Here is a 17,941-nt window from a genome sequence, read left to right as displayed (position 1 = left end):
TGTGGAGACTTTCTGAAACATAGCTGCCATGGATAACAGGAATCTGCTGTAAGTACCCTTAATAAGGACTGAGTGAGTGAAGATAAATCCACACCGTAAAATAGTATGCAAAATTTTACTCAGTTCAGTCGCTCAGTTGTGTTAGACTCTCCAACCATCTCATCCTCTGTCGTCCCCTTCTCCTCCTGCCTTCAATCTTTCCCAGCATCAGGGTCTTTTCCAATAAGTTGGCTCTTCACATCAGGTGGCCAAAGTATTGGAGCTCTCGCTTCAGCATCAGTCCTTCCAATGAATATTCAGGATTGATTTCCTTTAGGATTGACTGGTTTGGTCTTCTTGCTGTCCATGGGACCCTCAAGAGTCTTCTCCAACACCACAATTCGGAAGCATCAATTCTTTGGCACTCAGCTTTCTTTATGGTCCAACTCTCACATATGTACATGACTACTGGAAGAACTGTAACTTTGACTGTACTCTGTATGTTGACTAAAATATTGTATCAAATGTTCAGCACTAATTGTTTAAAAGTTCTAATGAGGATTATGTTAAAGTTTTATATCAACTCTAAGAGAATTAACATTTTAAACACTGTATTTTCACCTAAGATTACATTGCTGCTGATATTGTTCAGTGGCTCAGCCGTGTCCGACTCTTTGCAACCCCACGGACTGCAGCACACCAGGCTTCCCTGTCCTTCACCATCTCCTGGAGCTTGCTCAAACTCATGTCCATGGAAAGCATATGAAAGACAAGATCAACCATTTCATCCTCTGTTGTCCCCGTCTCCTCCTGCCTTCAATCTTTCCCAGCATCAGGGTCTTTTCCAATGACTTAGCTCTTCGCATCAGGTGGCCAAAGTATTGGAGCTTCAGCTTCAGTCCTTCTAATGAATATTCAGAGTTGATTTCCTTTAGAACTGACTGGTTTGATCTCCTTGCAGTCCAATGGACTTTCAAGAGTCTTCTTCAATACCACAGTTCAAAAGCATGAATAGTTTGGCACTCAGCCTTCTTTATGGTCCAACTCTCAGATCCCTACATGATTACTGGAAAAACCATAGCTCTGACTACAGATGCTTGTCAGCAAAGTAATGTCTCTGCTTTTTTGATACTTTTAAGATTACATTGAATCTTTTTATTTTTTTCAAATCTTCAACAAGATTTTATAATTTGCTTTATTCTAACTCTTAATGCTTTTCTTAGATTTATCCTAGGTCTTTGTACAGTTTTTGTGTTGTAAATGGAATATTTTCTCCATTTCTACTTCTAGATACTCATGTTAAGGAATAGAGAAGGTATTGATTTATTTATGTATTTAAGCTATATTAATACATTTTCTTATTAATTACAGTAGTTTAAATAAAATAATGTCTTTTAGGTTTTCTGAAGTAGAATTACATTATCAGAAAACAGATATATTTTCCTGTACTCAGCATGTAGTTTGCCTATATACTGCATTTCCCATCATCCAAGAACATATTAAATATTAACGGTGATGCTGAGTATTCCTTCCTGACTATAATTGAAATGGTTTTATTGTTTGCCATTTAGAAAGATTTTCTTTGCTCACTGGTTCATGGTAAATAGTCTTTATCATATTTAAGCAGTTTTTACTCTTATCTTACCTGGAATTTTTATCAGGAGTGGTTGATAAACTTTATCAGATGCCCTTTCAGCATCCTGTGACATAATCATAAGTATTTTCCTGTTACTGTGCGGTTGTAGTGAATTTTGTTGATTGATTTCTTGACACCTGAACACTGTTGTCATGATCACACCTTACTGTTCAGAGAACATTATGGCTCTCATACATGACTGAATTCTACTTGCCAATATTTTACTTATAATTTCTGCATTTACGCTCACTAGTGAGATCAGTGTATAGTTTACACTTTGCATTATTTGGGGCTATTTAGTTATCAATGACACGATGTTTTAATAACACTCTTCTAACTTTAAAAAAATACTGGTCTACATAGATGACGATCCATGTGTGTGTGTGGAAATAGGCATGTTTCTGGTGAGATGCATATCCAAAGGGTTGTGCCCTGTTCTCTTGTACTAGATACACATGTGTGTGATTACGAGTGCAGAGAAGGAAAGGTGGCCATGCGGGAGAGAAAGAAAGAAAATGAGAGGATGCCCCAAATTACCAAGTAATAGAGGGAAACGGAGAGCAGAAAGCATCAATATATCCACAGGCTCCTTTGTGAAAACAACCTCCTCATAAAGGAAAAAACGAATACACAGGTAAAATACACAAGATTAGTAATGATGAAACAAAAGCCGAACAGTGACCAGATTAAGTGAGTTCTAAGAGGATACTGTGTGACTCTACGGAAGCACGTACCAAACAACAAACGGACAGCTGTACTTTCGCCCTCCCTAGTCAATGAGGAAGAAGGGTGACTCACGGACCAGGTAGTCCGGCCTGTACCTGGGCTCCTCATTCACCTAGAAATCATCTTATGTGGGATCAGACAGCCCCGGGTGCCACTCTCAGCACTGCCTGTGAGCCAGAGAAGACCTGAAAACGTAGTTGCTAGAGAACAGGCTGAAAGGACGATAAAAGCTCGACCGCTGAGAAAAGTCTCCAGGTGGTTTCACCAGCCGAGTTCCCGCTAACCTTGAAAGCGGACCATTCTGTGCATTTAGATGCATCATCGATTTCTGCATGATGCTAAGCTGATGCACTATTTTGCATCTGTAATCTTTCTTTTAGTCAACGTGAGGTGGCCTCCAGGAGCAATCCTGTGACATGCCATGGGGGACCACAGGCACGAAAATGCATCTGAATCCGGGCACCCTTCTCAGTCTCGAGGGGCTGGCCTCAGTCCCGTCTGGATCCCTGTGGGTGCAAACGCTACATCTGGATCCCTTACGCAATTTAAAAATAACTTTGTTTGGAATTAGGCAAAGCTGAGTTCAGCTCTCGGGAGCCCCAGTTAACAGCTATGTTACTCAGAAAAAATTATTTTAACCTTCATAAACTTCAGCTTTCTTACAAATAGTAAGTGTTCCCACTCACAAGATTCCTAGGGATTTCAGTTAAATAAGATAATATATATACTGTGTTTAGGATCCTTCTGGTCGCACTGTGAGCACTCAAACATCAATCACCAGTTGATTTATCCTGTGTAAACCTTGCACATCCTCTTCCTCAAAGTTTCCCTGGCCATCCATCCACCTGGCCTGACGTCTCCTGACCGAGGTGTCCAACGTCCCCGAGATGGCCACTGTTCCCCCAACGAGGCTCAAATCCCCCGGACGACCCAGGCCTCTGCTTTGGCCCTCAGCTGCCTGCACACACAGCGTCTCCGAGTCTTCCCGGTTCTCCCTCCACAACACGATGTAAACCCATCCCATCTCTGCTTTTTTCCTTCCATTCAGGACGTCGTTTCTCTTCATCTGCACCAGAAGCGGCCCTGGGGGCTCCTGACCTAGAATCTTTCTCTTCTCCACATACCCTTTCATACCGGAGTCTAGACTTACTTTCCTAAAACACACAGTTGTCCTTGAAAATCCCATCCATTCCAATCTCCAACAGAGCAAAGAGGACAAGGTACCACACACGTGACTTGCTCTTTTCCAAGACGTTTAAGCCACAGCCTCCCAGGCCCCTCCCGGACAAGCTCACAAGGTTACAACTTCTCAACACAGTCTGCCCAGACCCTTCCTGACTCCATCTGTTCACACCGTGAGGATGCCACTTCCCACTGGTCTCAGACCACAGTCACCTACCAGGGGTGGCTGGAACGCTCCCTCTTCAAGACCTCACCTACTGTCAGCGCCCACACCCTTTCCTCCTTCCTTCCTATTCCCGTCCCACATGGGACTGCAACTTGGAATATATTTCATTCAAATGCTGACTTCTTTTGTATCTGGGCTGAAAGTTTCCCAGAAGTAGACACTATGTTTTATGAATCTGGTATCCCGGCACCCACCTCCTCATGCAGCCCAGGGTCCCGCTCAGAGAAGACTCCTCCTTAAGGTCAAATGATGCCGTGCAGTGTGAGCGCAGAGCGGCATCAGCCCAGCCTCCCCTACAGAGGAGCGGGTCTGGGGCAGAAAGTCGGAGCTGCGACTGGATGTCTTTTCAGGTCTTTGAAAAACACAAGTATTGATATAACATATTCTACTCACCTATGTTAAAAATGAAAATAGGAGAGGGAAGGATTGGGAGTTTGTGATACATACACACACACTCACACAGTCCATGGGGCCGTAGAATTGGACATGACAGCACACACACAGACAGATGCATGTGTATGTATATATATGAAAGTGAAAGTGTTAGTTGCTCAGTCATGTCTGACTCTGTGACCCCCATGGACTGTAGCCCACCAGGCTCCTCTGTTCATGGGATTTCCCAGGCAAGGGAGGGCGTTGCCATTCCTTTGTCTAGGGGATCTTCCTGACCTAGGGATTGAATCTGGGTCTCCTGCATTGCAGGCAGATTCTTTACCATCTGAGTCACCAGGGAAGCCTATATATATGTATATGTATATACATAGGTATACATATATATATACATATACAATATACATATATACATACATACACAAACATGTATATATATATATATAATTGAATCGCTTTGAGGTACAGCAGAAACTGACAACATTGTAAATCAACTACATTTCAATAAAAAATTTTAGATAGAAACAAAGAAAACAGACATTGCAAAATAGTTTAAAAAGTTAAATTATACAGTTTATAAAGTTAAATATATACAATTATATACAGTTTAAAAGGTTAAAAACAGAATGAAAATGAGAATTAAAATAAGTTAAAAATACTTTTGTTTTCTGTTCTGTGTTGTCATATGAGAGGCAGACAAAGAAAGGGGAGGAAGAGAGGGAGGAAAAAGTAAAAGAAACAATCAGGAATACAGAGGAAGGGATCATCGGAGAGACCAGAGGAAAAAGGAAAAACACACAAGGACAGAGAGGATGTGCTGAGCCACGCAGACACGGGAAGAAATACAGAATACACAGAGACGTTGGGGACCACAGCCTTCTACAGTATTCTTGCGGAAGATGCTGACTTTCTAGGCCACCCTTTTGTCTGTAGACTAAAAGTTTTGACACCCCAGGCCAGTCTGGTCAGAAGCCAGGGCTTGTGGCCACTCTGGGGACAGGCCAGCTGCCCCGGCCCCACCAGCCAGATCTGTTATCTGTGAGAACAGTATGTCTTGCTGCTGCCAGATCTTCCAGTTTTTAGAGCAAAGCCAGAAATGCGGACATTGAGTTTGCACAAAACTACTCTGTGGGCCAAACAAAACATTTCACTGGGCACTGTCAGTGGCAGGGTTGACCATCTGAATTATGGACAAAACAAGGCTACCCCTCCTTCACGGCGCTGACTTGCTGCCCAGTTTAGCCAGCCTCGGGGTGGGAATGCGTGTGGGCACAGCTGGCCCCACCACAGACGCGTCCTCGCTTGGGGTCTGGTGGCATCAATGCAGGGAAGAACCTTCTGGATTTCCTTGGCCGTTTCTCTCCTGGAATCTGGAACGGCTTTAAGAACACTTGTAATTATGTCCCTCCCTGTGGGGAGTTAGAATTCATTCATTTTTAGAGAGTGAGATAAAAATTCAAATTCTACTGTCTCATGATTATATAAAATCAAAGAGAGAAATAAATTAGAGAAACAAAAAGACTTTTCATTTAAATGTTAATCTAGCAATTTAAATAAGTAATTAAAACAAGTAGATCAGTAATTAAACAAGTTAAGACATAAAAAGTTGAGAAAAGCTGATGTAAGCATAACAACAGGATATTTTTTCTATTTGCTTGTTTTTCTCTTCCAAGTGTTTCCAGGAACCATCTATATAGCTCTTACATATTCATCAATGGAAAAAATCTAATGTCTTTGAAATGTGAGGTTGAATTTTTTAAAATCTGATTAAAATTACTAAGTAAATGGCATTGAAACAGCAATTATGGAAATCACCACACTGCAAAATAATGTACAAAATTTCACCACCCAATGAGATGAGCTACTGTCAGAACTCAGTGCTGACTTCCCGGCCTTCTCAGTGTATGTACACAGATGATGCTGACAGGTGTTAACTCAAGTGCATTATATTGCATTCTTCTGTGTTTATTTAGTAAAACATCATAAACATTTTTGCATTACTTAATACTCTGTAGCCTTCATAACTATTATTTTAACGGCAACATCATGTCTAATTAATTAATCAGTTAGGCTGCCTTGGGTCTCAGTTGGGTCTTGGCTATGGCACGAGGACTCTAGTCGTGGTGTGTGGGTTTGGCAGTTGTGGCATGCCAGCTTAGTTTCTCCGAGGTATGTGGGATCTTAGTTCCCCAGCCAGGGATTGAACCCACCTCCCCTGCATTGCAAGGCGAATTCTTAACTGCTGGACCACCCACAGAAGTCCCTTTAACTTATTCTTACTTAACAATTGAGCTACGAGGGAAGCCTATTTTTACTTACTTACTTATCTCATTTCTCAATGTCACATCTTTTCACTATTTTAAGAAACTTTTTAGATAATTTACTTATGAAAAATTCCCTGGAATGAATCAGAAGACATAAATATTTTTATTAACCTTGGATGCATCGCTAAGCTGCTTCCCAAACACCTGGAACAATGTAGACAATACAATGAATGACTGTATCCATTGTACCACTCCTTGCTTACCAACGGTATTATAAGTACAGAGAGCGTAAAAAGGACGAGACCACAGGTGACACGGTGGGTTGTGCTGAACCAGCCTGTTGGATCAACAGCTCATGAAGTGGAGGTCAGGTCACAGTTGTTTGTGGACCATCTTGGTTTCCTCATGGAAAAAAGGAAGGGTTTGAATGACACAATCTGCAAAGACTATTTCCACTTTAGATACCGAAATCTCAAGCAGAGGCTAACACTGCATTCTGTGGAGAATCTTTGCACTATTACGTTTTAGAATTGGAGAGATGGCGGTGAGTTTCTGTAAGAATTTCAGCCCCTGTGAAATTTACGTTATTAAGTCCATTTTAAATGCACTTGTACTGGAGAAAGAGAACCGGTGGGGTGACTGTGGCAATTTCTTGAACTAACACAACAATGAAGTTTGCACATTGATTGACTGCTCCCTTCATGAACGATTCCTCTGTAGCATGCAACGCTGTTTGAAAGCTCTTTTCCCACAGTAGAACGTCTTTCAAAACTGGAGTCAGTGCTCTCAAACCTACTGCTGCTGCTTTATCAGTAAGTTGAAGGAACGCACTAAATTCTTTGCTGTTATGTCAACCATCTTCACAGCATCTTCACAGGAGTAGTCTTCATCTAAGAAACCACTTGCTTTGCTCATCCGTAAGGGCAACTCCTCATCCATCCAAATTTTATCATGAGATTGCAGCCATCGAGGCGCATCCTCAGGCTCCACTTCTAATTCTAGTTTTCCTGCTGTTTCCACATCTGCCATTACTTCCTCCACTGAAGTCTGGAACCCCTCAGAGTTATCCATGAGGGTTAGACTCAACTTCTCCCAATCTCCTGTTAACACTGGTGCCTTGACCTCTTCCCATGAATCACACATGTTCTTAACATCTAGAACGGTAAATCCTTTCCAGAAGGTCTTCAATTGATGCTGCCCAGATCATCAGAGGAATCACTATCTATGGCAGCTATAGTCTAATAATATTTCTTAATGGGCTTAAGAAATAAATAATTACTTAAGAGTAAAAATTACTCTTTGATCCATGAGCTACAGAATGGTTGTGTTCACAGGCATGAGAATGTTAATCTCGTTGTACATCTCCATTGGAGCTTCTGGGGACCAGGTGCATTGTCAATGAGCAGTAATATTTTGAAAGGCATCTTCTTTTCTGAGCAGTAGGTCCCAACAGTGGGTTTAAAATATTCAGTAGACCATGTTGTAAACGGATGAGCCATCATCCAGGCTTTGTTGTTCTGTTTATAGAGCACAGGGCAGAGTAGATTTAGCCTAATTCTTAAGGGCCCTAGGACTTTTTGGAATGGTAAATGAGCCCTGACTTCAAGTGAAAGTCATCAGTTGCATTAACCCTCAACAAGAGAGTTAGCCTGTCCCTTGAAGCTTTGAAGTCAGGTATTGACTTCTCTCTAGCTATGAAAGTCTTTGACGGTGTCTTCTTTCAACATAAGACTGTTTCATCTATCGGGCTGGCCAGAAAGTTCATCTGGTCCATCTACCGGGATTTTGGCCAACCCAATGTATTGAAAATCCGTGGTTTGCTGTAGCCACCTTCCCTGATTATCTTACCTAGGTCTTCTGCATGACCTACAGCTCCTGCATCAGCACTCGCTGCTTCACCCTGCACTGGACGCTAGAGAGACGGTTTCCTTCCGCAGACTTCATGAACCAGCCTCTGCCAGCTTCAGACTTCCTCCTGCAGCTTCCTCACCTGTCTCAGCCTTCACAGAACTGAAGAGTTAGGGCCTTGCCCGGATTAGACTGTGGCTTAAGGCAACGCGGTGGCTGTTCAGATCTTCTGTCCAGAACATTAAAACTTTCTCCACGACAGCAATGAGGTTATTTTGCTTTTATATCATTCGTGTGGTCACTGGAGGAGCACTTTTAACCTCCTTCAGGAACTCTTCCTTTGCGTTCACAACACGGGTCAGTGGCCACAGAGGCTTAGCTTTCGGCTTGTCTTGGCTTTCGAGGAGCCTCCCTCACTATGCTTCACCACTTCTGACTTGATTTAAGGTGAGAGGCCTGGCATGTGACTCTTCCTTACACTTGAATACTTAGAGGAACTTGCAGGGCCATTAACTGGCCCAATTTCAATACTGTTGAGTCTCAGGGAACAGAGAGACAGAGAAGAGGGAGTCAGGGGAATGGCTGGGAGTGGGGAGTGGTCAGAACACACACCACATTTTCAGTTAAGTTTGCTGCCTTATATGGGTGCTCCCCGGGGGCCCCACAAACAATTACAATAGCAACATCAAAAATCACCGATCACAGTTCCCCATAACAAATATAATGAAAAATCTGAGGTATGGTGAGAACTGCCAAAATGTGACAGAGACACACGGTGGGCAAATGCTGTTGGGAAAATGGCACCAGAAGACTTGTTTGACGTAGGTGGCCACAAACCTTCAATTTGTGGAAAAAACACAGCATCTGCAAAGCTCAGTAAAATGAGGGCTGCATGCACAGAATTCACCTGAAAGCTGGCTTAGACTTCATTTTTAGAAATTGGAGGGAACGCACCCGCCTCACTGTGGGACACAGCCTAGACCCAACTCCTACAGGGAAGCGGCTCAAAGCCCAGGATGCTAATTCTCCGGCCACCACTGTTGACCTGGTGACCCTGGGCATCCTGCCGGAGCCTTGATCCAGCGGGGCTCTCTCACAATCCTGAGCTGCATTGACTGACACTCACATCCCAGTCTGCCACGTCTGTCTTCTCATGTCATCCAGAAAACGCTCCTGGGAGGCGGGAGAGGATGCACGGAGCTTCCACAGCTGCCTGAAGGCCTGCCGCTCCCAGGCAGACAGCAATGCCAACGTGGGGAGGAGCTGGGTCAGGGACCGCCCCCATCCTTACCGCACTGATGCTCCGGGAGACTGACGGCTCACTCCTGTTTTGTGATCTTTCATATTCATTCACACGGTACACAGTTATGGAGCACCTACTGTGTGCAGGTCACAGTGCAGCACCGTGGAAGAGACAAAACTAAACCAGGCAGAACTAAACCTGCCTCCAATGAGCTTTACAGCTGAGCAGCACATCCCCGGCTCTGAGACATGTGCTTGTGATTTCATTTCCCATAGAAATCTAAACGGAACACCTCAGAAGTATTCAAAAAATCAGAAAGTGAACCAAGATTTTTTTTTAAAAGATTTTTTTCAGACGTGGAATAATTCTTTAAGTTTCTATTGAATTTGTTACAACATTGTTTCTGCTTTTTTTGAGGGGGTTGCTGCAAGGCATGTGGGATCTTAGCTTCCCGACCAGGGATCAAACCTGCACTCCCTGCATTGGAAGGCAGTCTTAACCACCAGGGAAGTCCCCTGGCCAAGATATTTTGGTAAATGCTTCCTAAAGTCAATTATCATGTCACATCAAATATACACTACCAAATAATAAGGATCTGAAAATATCTGTCAGAAAATAATATAAAAAACCCCAAAGAATGCAAGTAACAGTACGAAGCAGGATGGAATTACCATAGAAGGCTAAATGTCTCCTTGAGCGCACAGCTTAAGCTATTTGTGGAATTCTGAAACAGTTCATGATCTGATTTCTACCATTTGAAGGTGTGAGAAGGGACAAATGAACTCCTTTTGTTAAAGGAAGTTGTTGGGGGGCAAGTGAGACCCCTCCAGCTGAGCCCAGCACAGCGCAAGCTCTCATCTGCATAATCATCAAAGATCTATAAAGCCCTTCTGCTGAATTGGCTAGTGTGAGTGGCATTCAGCCTCATTCCCTTCCATTGATCCATCCTGGGGAAGAGCCAGTCACAGAAGCCAAGGTGCCAGGACGATGCTTAAGGCCAGTGGGCTGGGGTACCCATGTGCCCTTGCTTGTGAGGCTGGGGATGGAGAATGAGGTCAGGGGTCAGACTGCAGGTTACTAGTCTAAACTCCTGACCCAGGCACTCACTGTCTCCTCCTCTAGTTCTGGGTCATTTTAAGATAAACCTAAAGATGACAGGTAGCCTCACAGGGAGCACAGTTCTCTCTCTCAGCTTACCTTTTATCACTGAAACAATCTCAAGCTTCTGAGTTTCAAATGAGGAGAGGCTGCTTGGTGAGCCATCATCGCAAAGGGGAGAGGGCCAATCAGACCAGAGTCACTGCCCTGCGTTCCTGCTCTCTGCAGTCCACACACCCTACTGGGAGCGGAGGATCCCTTGACCCCAACCCCTCAGAGCACTGTGCACCCCCTTCTTCACGTCTGCTCACGAAAATACACGTGACAGACAGCCATCTCAAGGCTGGACCGCGCCATTGGCTTCAACTTGCAGACGGAGGCACTAAAGAACCAGAAGTTTAACTGGCTCAGAAGAACTTAAATCCAGAGCTTCTATGTTCTAAATGATGATGCAGGCCGCCAGTGACTTTTCCTCTTAAGACCTGTCTAGTCAAAGCTATGGTTTTTCCAGTGGTCATGTATGGATGTAAGAGTTGGACTATAAAGAAAGCTGAGCACCGAAGAATTGATGCTTTTGAACTGTGGTGTTGGAGAAGACTCTTGAGAGTCCCTTGGAATGCAAGGGGATCCAACCAGTCCATCCTAAAGGAGATCAGTCCTGGGTGTTCATTGGAAGGACTGATGCTGCAGCTGAATCTCTAATACTTCGGCCACCTGATGCAAAGAGCTGACTCATTTGAAAAGACCCTGATGCTGGGAAAGATTGAAGGCAGGAGGAGAAGGGGACGACAGAGGATGAGATGGTTGGATGGCATCACCGACTCAATGGACATGAGTTTGAGTAAGCTCCGGGAGTTGGCGATGGACAGGGAGGCCTGGCATGCTGCAGTCCATGGGGTCGCAAAGAGTTGGACACAACTGAGAGAATGAACTGAACTGATCTAAGGTCTGTTTATAGGAGTCTTTACATGCAGCTTTGAGCCAGGAATAAACTGGATTGATCATGAACAGTATTAATCAGAATGTATGTATACCTTTGGCACTCAACAAATGTTTCTGATGTGAGTGAATAAATGACACATTAAGAAGAAATTTCATTATAGAGGATACGCCTTTTGATTTTCAAGAAGAGTTCTTCCTTTTTTCTTTACCTAAGATGTTTTCCAAGTTGCTTTATTACTTGGCTAAAACAACATGAGTTACAATACACAATCTGTCACAAGGTATTGATCCGAGAAAGAGAAGGCCATTCCTAGTCTCATGTAGCTGTAGGGACAGCACCTGCTGTCGGCAAACCGATGTCCTCACAGCAAGTATCGGCACTGTCTTGACACTAACACGTACTTACCCTCAGCAACAGTCCCGTTACTTTCTCCTCTCGATTATTATTAGAGAACCATTTCTGCAGCTACTGTATTTTTAAGTGAGTTGAATCAGCTTTTCTGAGAGCAGTCATTCTATCACAGATGGTTTTTTCACACAAAAAAATGCAGGCGCATTCATTCTTTCTGGGTCAGGTCCTACTTTGCCAGAATACTATTGAATTCAATAAACCTGTCGTTTTGGGAATTATACCGTCATACAGCTATTCCAGGCCTCCCTCACATCTGCAAACAGTCTCTGTAAAGGGCGGGATCCATTTCATTCTAAACACCACTAAAATGCTTACTTTTAAAGGACATGGTATCGCTACGCCGAAAAGAAATGAAGAGTGTTCAAAAGGCAAGCTTTGTGTTCTGGAGAAGGTGGGGCAGCATTTGTGTGGGTGGGAGGGGGCGGCACAGAGATGGAGTGGTCCTCTCATCCTTTCTTGTCTGGGATGGAGGCTCTGGGGACCAGCCCGAGTCCTCACCCAGCGCACTCCACAAGCTCACACCCTTACTGGGCTCAGGATCCTTAGCTGTAAAACCAGGCAGCTCTTCCCCACCCCATGGGCTCTGATCCCCAGATCCCAGAATTCCAGGATTCCTTGTGTTTCTGATTCACACCAGATGCTTGTTATGACTGTTCTGACTGCAAATTCTTGGTCTGTTTCAAGTCTTTCTTTTAACAGACTTGCCTTAGTTTCTTCCTGCGACTTCCTTTCAGCATATTGGACAAGAAAAGGATAGACTCCCTAAAGCTGAAGATTGATTCCTTCTAAAAATGAGCGTGAACATATGTGAAAAAAAAAAAAAAGAGTTGATGCTCTTTAAATTGATTTCTGGTACATAACTTCAGTCAATTCTTCAATAAATACCATTAACTGTACAAGAGCTCCAAATCTTAATGTCATTATCTTTGGGAAAACAGGTATTCCCAATGATGAAGTACTGGCATTCATATCGACTCCATCCTTGTTCCAAAGCATAAACATCACTTAATGTCATTATAGAGTAAGTATTGTCAGTGCCTAAATTAATATTCCCTGTGCATGTGAGGATGCGTTTTTTAAAAAATGAGATTGACCAAGCCATCCTGAAGGATTCTCTGCATTACCCCCAATTGTTCTGTAAATGTGCAAAGCCTTAGGACTTGTCTTTCAATTATATATGACATGCAACACTTGTTTCCAACACCTGCAGAGAAACTTACCATACACTTAGAGGAACTAAGCTTTCATCTTATTAAATTAGTGTGGTTTCAGTTTCACATTATCTTTAGCTGCTCAGTCTGTAGTATTACAAATTTACTGCTTCTGCTTGGCTATACTATAAGTTGAAACCTAAAGTCATTTTCTGCTTTATTGACTCGAAGGCGGGAAAACTGAAATTATCCTGGTCATTAAAGGGAGTACTTACAATTTTTTTGCCTTCTATTAACACTGTAGAAGTATTTGTTTCAACATTCCGCAGTATCACACTTCCTTTCTGCTCTCTGTAGATGAATTCTTTATCTACAACAGAGGAAATAAAAAAGCAGCGTGAGACACCAAGGAACTCACTAGCTTTTGACAGATATTTAGGTAAAGTGAACTGACTAGCTCCAACAAAAACATATCCCATGTTTCATCGAGGGGTCCATTAGATATGGTGAAATATGTTCAGTTCCTCGCCATATAACCGCACGCGAAGCTCCTCTCTGAATCATGTCTCCTGCTCTACTTGCAAACATATAAAGTACAAGTACACACAATCTTTAGAACATCCTAGAATTTTTTGGAGTGGAACACACGGATGAGCAGATTATGGAGCCTGCTACCACAAGAGTTGGAAGGTGGGTGGTACTAAAGGGGTTGGTTTCCCATATCTGAAACGTTAGGGTGAAATCTCTATATGTACACACGCATAATCTGTATGCGCACACATCTACATCCTGCAGGCTTGCTTCCATTTGGTCCCCAGGACCCTCTGCTACTTCTGGAGGAGCCGGAAGTTCTGTCCTCATGTGTATCTTTGACTCGATACATTGTACCTTCAGTGACACTGGTCCTTTGTAAATCAACTGAGATTCCAGATATCTTCCTAAAAATGGAACTGATGAACTGATTTGCAGGGCAAGAAGAGAGACACAGACATAGAGAACAGACTTTGGACACAGTGAGGGAGGGAGAGGGTGGGATGAACCGAGAGGGTAGCACTGACACATATATACTGCCATGTGTAAAACAGCCAGCCAGCAGGAAGCGGCTACACGGGCACAAGGGGCCTGGTGTTCTGTGACTCCCCAGAGGAGTGGGATGTGATGGGGCGTGCGGGGAGGCTCAGGAGCGAGGGGACTTATGGGTGCTTGTGGCTGATTTACACTGTGTGTGGCAGAAGCCAACAATACTGTAAGGCAATTATCCTCCAATCAAATATTAAAAAAATTAAAAAAAATTAATAGAGCCATTCCACTGAATGGTATGCATGTAGAAGTGTGGGGTGTGTGTGTGTATAGGCATGTAGGCATCTGTCTATACATGCCTATACACTATAGGCATGTAGTGTCTGTGTGCTGTGTATATATACTATAAACGAAAGGGTACAACCAGTCCATCCTAAAGGAGATCAGTCCTGAGTGTTCATCAGAAGGACCGATGTTGAAGCTGAGACTCCAATACTTTGGCCACCTGATGCAAAGAGCTGACTCATTTGCAAAGACCCTGATGCTGGGAGAGATTGAAGGCAAGAGGAGAAGGGGATGACAGAGGATGAGATGGTTGGATGGCATCACCGACTCAACCTGGACATGAGTTTGGGTGAACTCTGGGAGTTGGTGATGGACAGGGAGGCCTGGCGTGCTGCAGTGCATGGGGTCACAAAGAGTCAGACACGACCGAGGGACTGAACTGAACTGAAACTTTCTGAAAGGATAGTAGGTGGACAGGAGGCAGAGCGCACAATGGAAAGAAGAAATAATAATTGGGAGGTTGGGACTGACGCATGTACACCACTGTACATAAAATTAAGATAACTAATAAGAACCCACTGTATAGCACAAGGAACTCTACTCAATACTTCGTAATAAACTAAACGGGAAAACAACTGAAAAAAGAGTGGCTATATATGTATGTGTGTACTTGACTGACTTTTCTGTCCACCTGAAATAACGACACTGTAAACCAACTAAACTCAAATAAAATTTTTTATAAAAGAAATAATACTATCTTTCTGAGTAGGGTAACACTGAGCCGGTATGAAGGTAAAGGCATTTCACACAGTAATTAGTTGATGAATGAAAAACGCTGTGCAGACAGGATTAATTCCAGTGGTATTATCATTTCTATGCTTTTAAAATTCTGCTCCACAGAATGACATTCTTTTATTTTTTTATTCCTTTCTTCTACTTGCTTTGCCTTTAATTTTCTCTTCTTCTTCTAATCTGTTAAGATGGAAGCTTAGAATTTTGGTTTCATTTTCCCTCCTTTTAGTAAGACTATTAAAGCTAAAACTTTCCCTTCATGCATGGTATTAGCTACGTCTCACAAATTTTGATATGCTAAATTATGTTATTATTCAGTTCAAATTACTTCTAATTTTCCCTGTAAAATCTGCTTGACCCAATGATTATTGAGAAATATGTTAATTTCCAAATATGTATTCTGGTCTTCTTATTTTTTACAGATTTTTAATTTAAATTCATTAGATCAAAGAATATTCTGTACATGATTTTAGCCTTTTAAAGCTCATTAAGACATTATTGTGGCCCCAGATGTGGCCTATCCTGGTAAATGTACTGGATGTACATTTAATGAAATTATTGATATGACCGAGTTTGGTCTGTAATCTTTTTTGGGGGGGGAGGGGTGTTTGCTTTCTACTTCTCTCCTCTACTTCTTGCCTTCCTCTTTCTTATTTCCTGATTTTCACTTTATTGTTTGAATAATTTTTACAATTTTAATTTCCCTATTTTTAGCTGTATTTCTTTGCTTTTTTTTTTTTTTTTTACTGGTTGTCCTAGAGATTGTAATATGTACTCAACTTTGCAGCATCTACAAAGAGTTAATCATGCCACTTCTCATAAAATACACTGTTGAAACCTTTCAGGTTTCAGGTCCATTTACAGTCTTATCCTGTGGTAACTGTTATGTGTATTACATCAATACTTTATACATTCCACAAGACAATGTTATAATTATTGTTTATAACAATATCATAGCTTATAAAGGCATTAAGAAGAAAAAGCAAAAAAGAAAAATATTGTCCTTTGCATTTATCCACTATTTACCATTACTGATGGTAATAATTTTATCAAAAATATGAGTTTCTATCAGATATCATTTTCCTACTTCTTAAAGAATTTTCTTTAGGATTTCTGATTATATGAATTGCTGGCAACCAACTCTTTTAACTTTGTTTTGTCTAAAAGTCTTTTCCTTTAGCCTTCATTCCTGAAAGGTATTTCTCTTAATACAGATTTCTAGATTAATGTTGTTTTTTTTTCCCTTTTAGTGGAAGTTCCATTCCCCTCTCTTCTGGTCACCATGGTTTCTAACGAGAAGTCAACTATTCACGGAATTATTTCCCTGCATGTCATTTCTGTGCACTTTTGCTGCTTTTCAGATTTATTTGCTGTCTTTGGTTTTCAGCAGTTTGACTATGATGCACTTTAGAGGGGGCCTGCGTCATGTCTGTTTGATGTTTAATGAGCATCTTGTATCTGCAAATTTATATCTTCACCAAATCTTCAGCTATTTATTTGCCAGGTAATTTTTCTACTCCTTTATCTGTCTCCTCTCCTTCTGGTATTCCAATTTCCCATATATTGGGCACCCTGATGTTATCTAACAATCTCTGATGCTCTGATCATTAAAGAATTTTTTTCTCTCTGTTCACCTTGAATCATTTCTATTGAAATCATTTCTATTGATCTATCATCAAAGTCACTTTGTCTTTGCTCTGTCACAATTATTTGACTATCAAATCCACACAGTGAATTTAAAAATTTAAGAATCTGTGTTCTTCTGTTTAAGAATGTCCACTTAGTTCCTTTTATTATTTCTATTTTTCTGCTGAGGTTTTCCTTTGGGATTTTCATTTATTAAAAACATGATCACGTTAACTCATTGAGGACAATTAAAGAATCTTATAAAATCCTTGTCTCTCAGTTCCAAAATAAGGTTCATTTCACGATCAGATTCAATGACTTTTATGTTGAGAGTGTCTTCCATTCTTTCTCGGTTCTTTGTATGTAAGGTAATTTTTCATTATTTCCTAGACATCATGAATTAATTTCTGGACACTCTGGGTTTTGTTGTTGTTCAGTCACTAAGTTGTGTCCGACTCTTTGCGACCCCATGGACTGCAACACGCCAGGCCTCCCTGTCCATCACCAACTCCCGGACCTTGCTCAAACTCATGTCCATCAAGTCGGTGATGCCATCCAACCATCTCATCCTCTGTCATCCCCTCTCCTCCTGCCCTCAATCTTTCCCAGCATAGGGTCTTTTCCAATGAGTTAGCTCTTCGCATCAGGTAGACAAAGGATTGGAGTTTCAGCTTCATCAGCAGTCCTTCCAATGAATATTGAGGGTTGATTTCCTTTAGGAATGACTGGTTTGATCTTCTTGCAGTCCAAGGGACTCAAGACTTTTCTCTAGCACCATAGTTTGAAAGCATCAATTCGTTGGCACTCAGCTTTCTTTACAGTCCAACTTTTACTAGGTTTTGTTAATATTCTCCAATGACTGTTGTCTCCTTTGCTATAGCAGGTAATTTCTTTGCTAAACATGGATGGCCAACTTTGCCTTTCTGGAGAGCAGCTTCACTCTCAGTTCAGATATTTTATCTTCAGTTGATCTGCTGGGCTTCTCTTCATGCATGTGTGGTTCATGGGTCAGATGGAGATAATACTGTACCTATACTTTCAATTTCATTACTTCCAGGTCTCTTATCTCATCACTCTCTTTTTCTTAACTTTTAAGTTTGATACTGATCTTGTTAATTTCA

The 17,941-nt window shown here is 42.0% G+C and overlaps 1 protein-coding gene across 7 annotated transcripts in view; it reads right to left on the bottom strand.

Moving 5' to 3' along the window:
* Positions 1-17,941, bottom strand: part of DPP6 (dipeptidyl peptidase like 6) — a 1,045,929-nt gene that overhangs the window by 270,733 nt on the left and 757,255 nt on the right. For all 7 annotated transcript variants that reach the window (XR_006334937.1, XM_043872438.1, XM_043872440.1 and 4 more), the window contains exon 4: positions 13,373-13,467. Coding sequence is in view for 6 of the 7 variants with exons in the window: in XM_043872438.1 (XP_043728373.1) it covers positions 13,373-13,467 (95 nt within the window). In the remaining variant the exon portion in view is untranslated. The remainder of the gene's footprint in view (positions 1-13,372; positions 13,468-17,941) is intronic.

The sequence above is a fragment of the Cervus elaphus genome, chromosome 18, assembly GCF_910594005.1.
Source record: "Cervus elaphus chromosome 18, mCerEla1.1, whole genome shotgun sequence".
In the NCBI taxonomy this organism is placed as follows: domain Eukaryota; kingdom Metazoa; phylum Chordata; class Mammalia; order Artiodactyla; family Cervidae; genus Cervus; species Cervus elaphus.
This window is presented reverse-complemented; position numbering and strand designations above follow the sequence as displayed.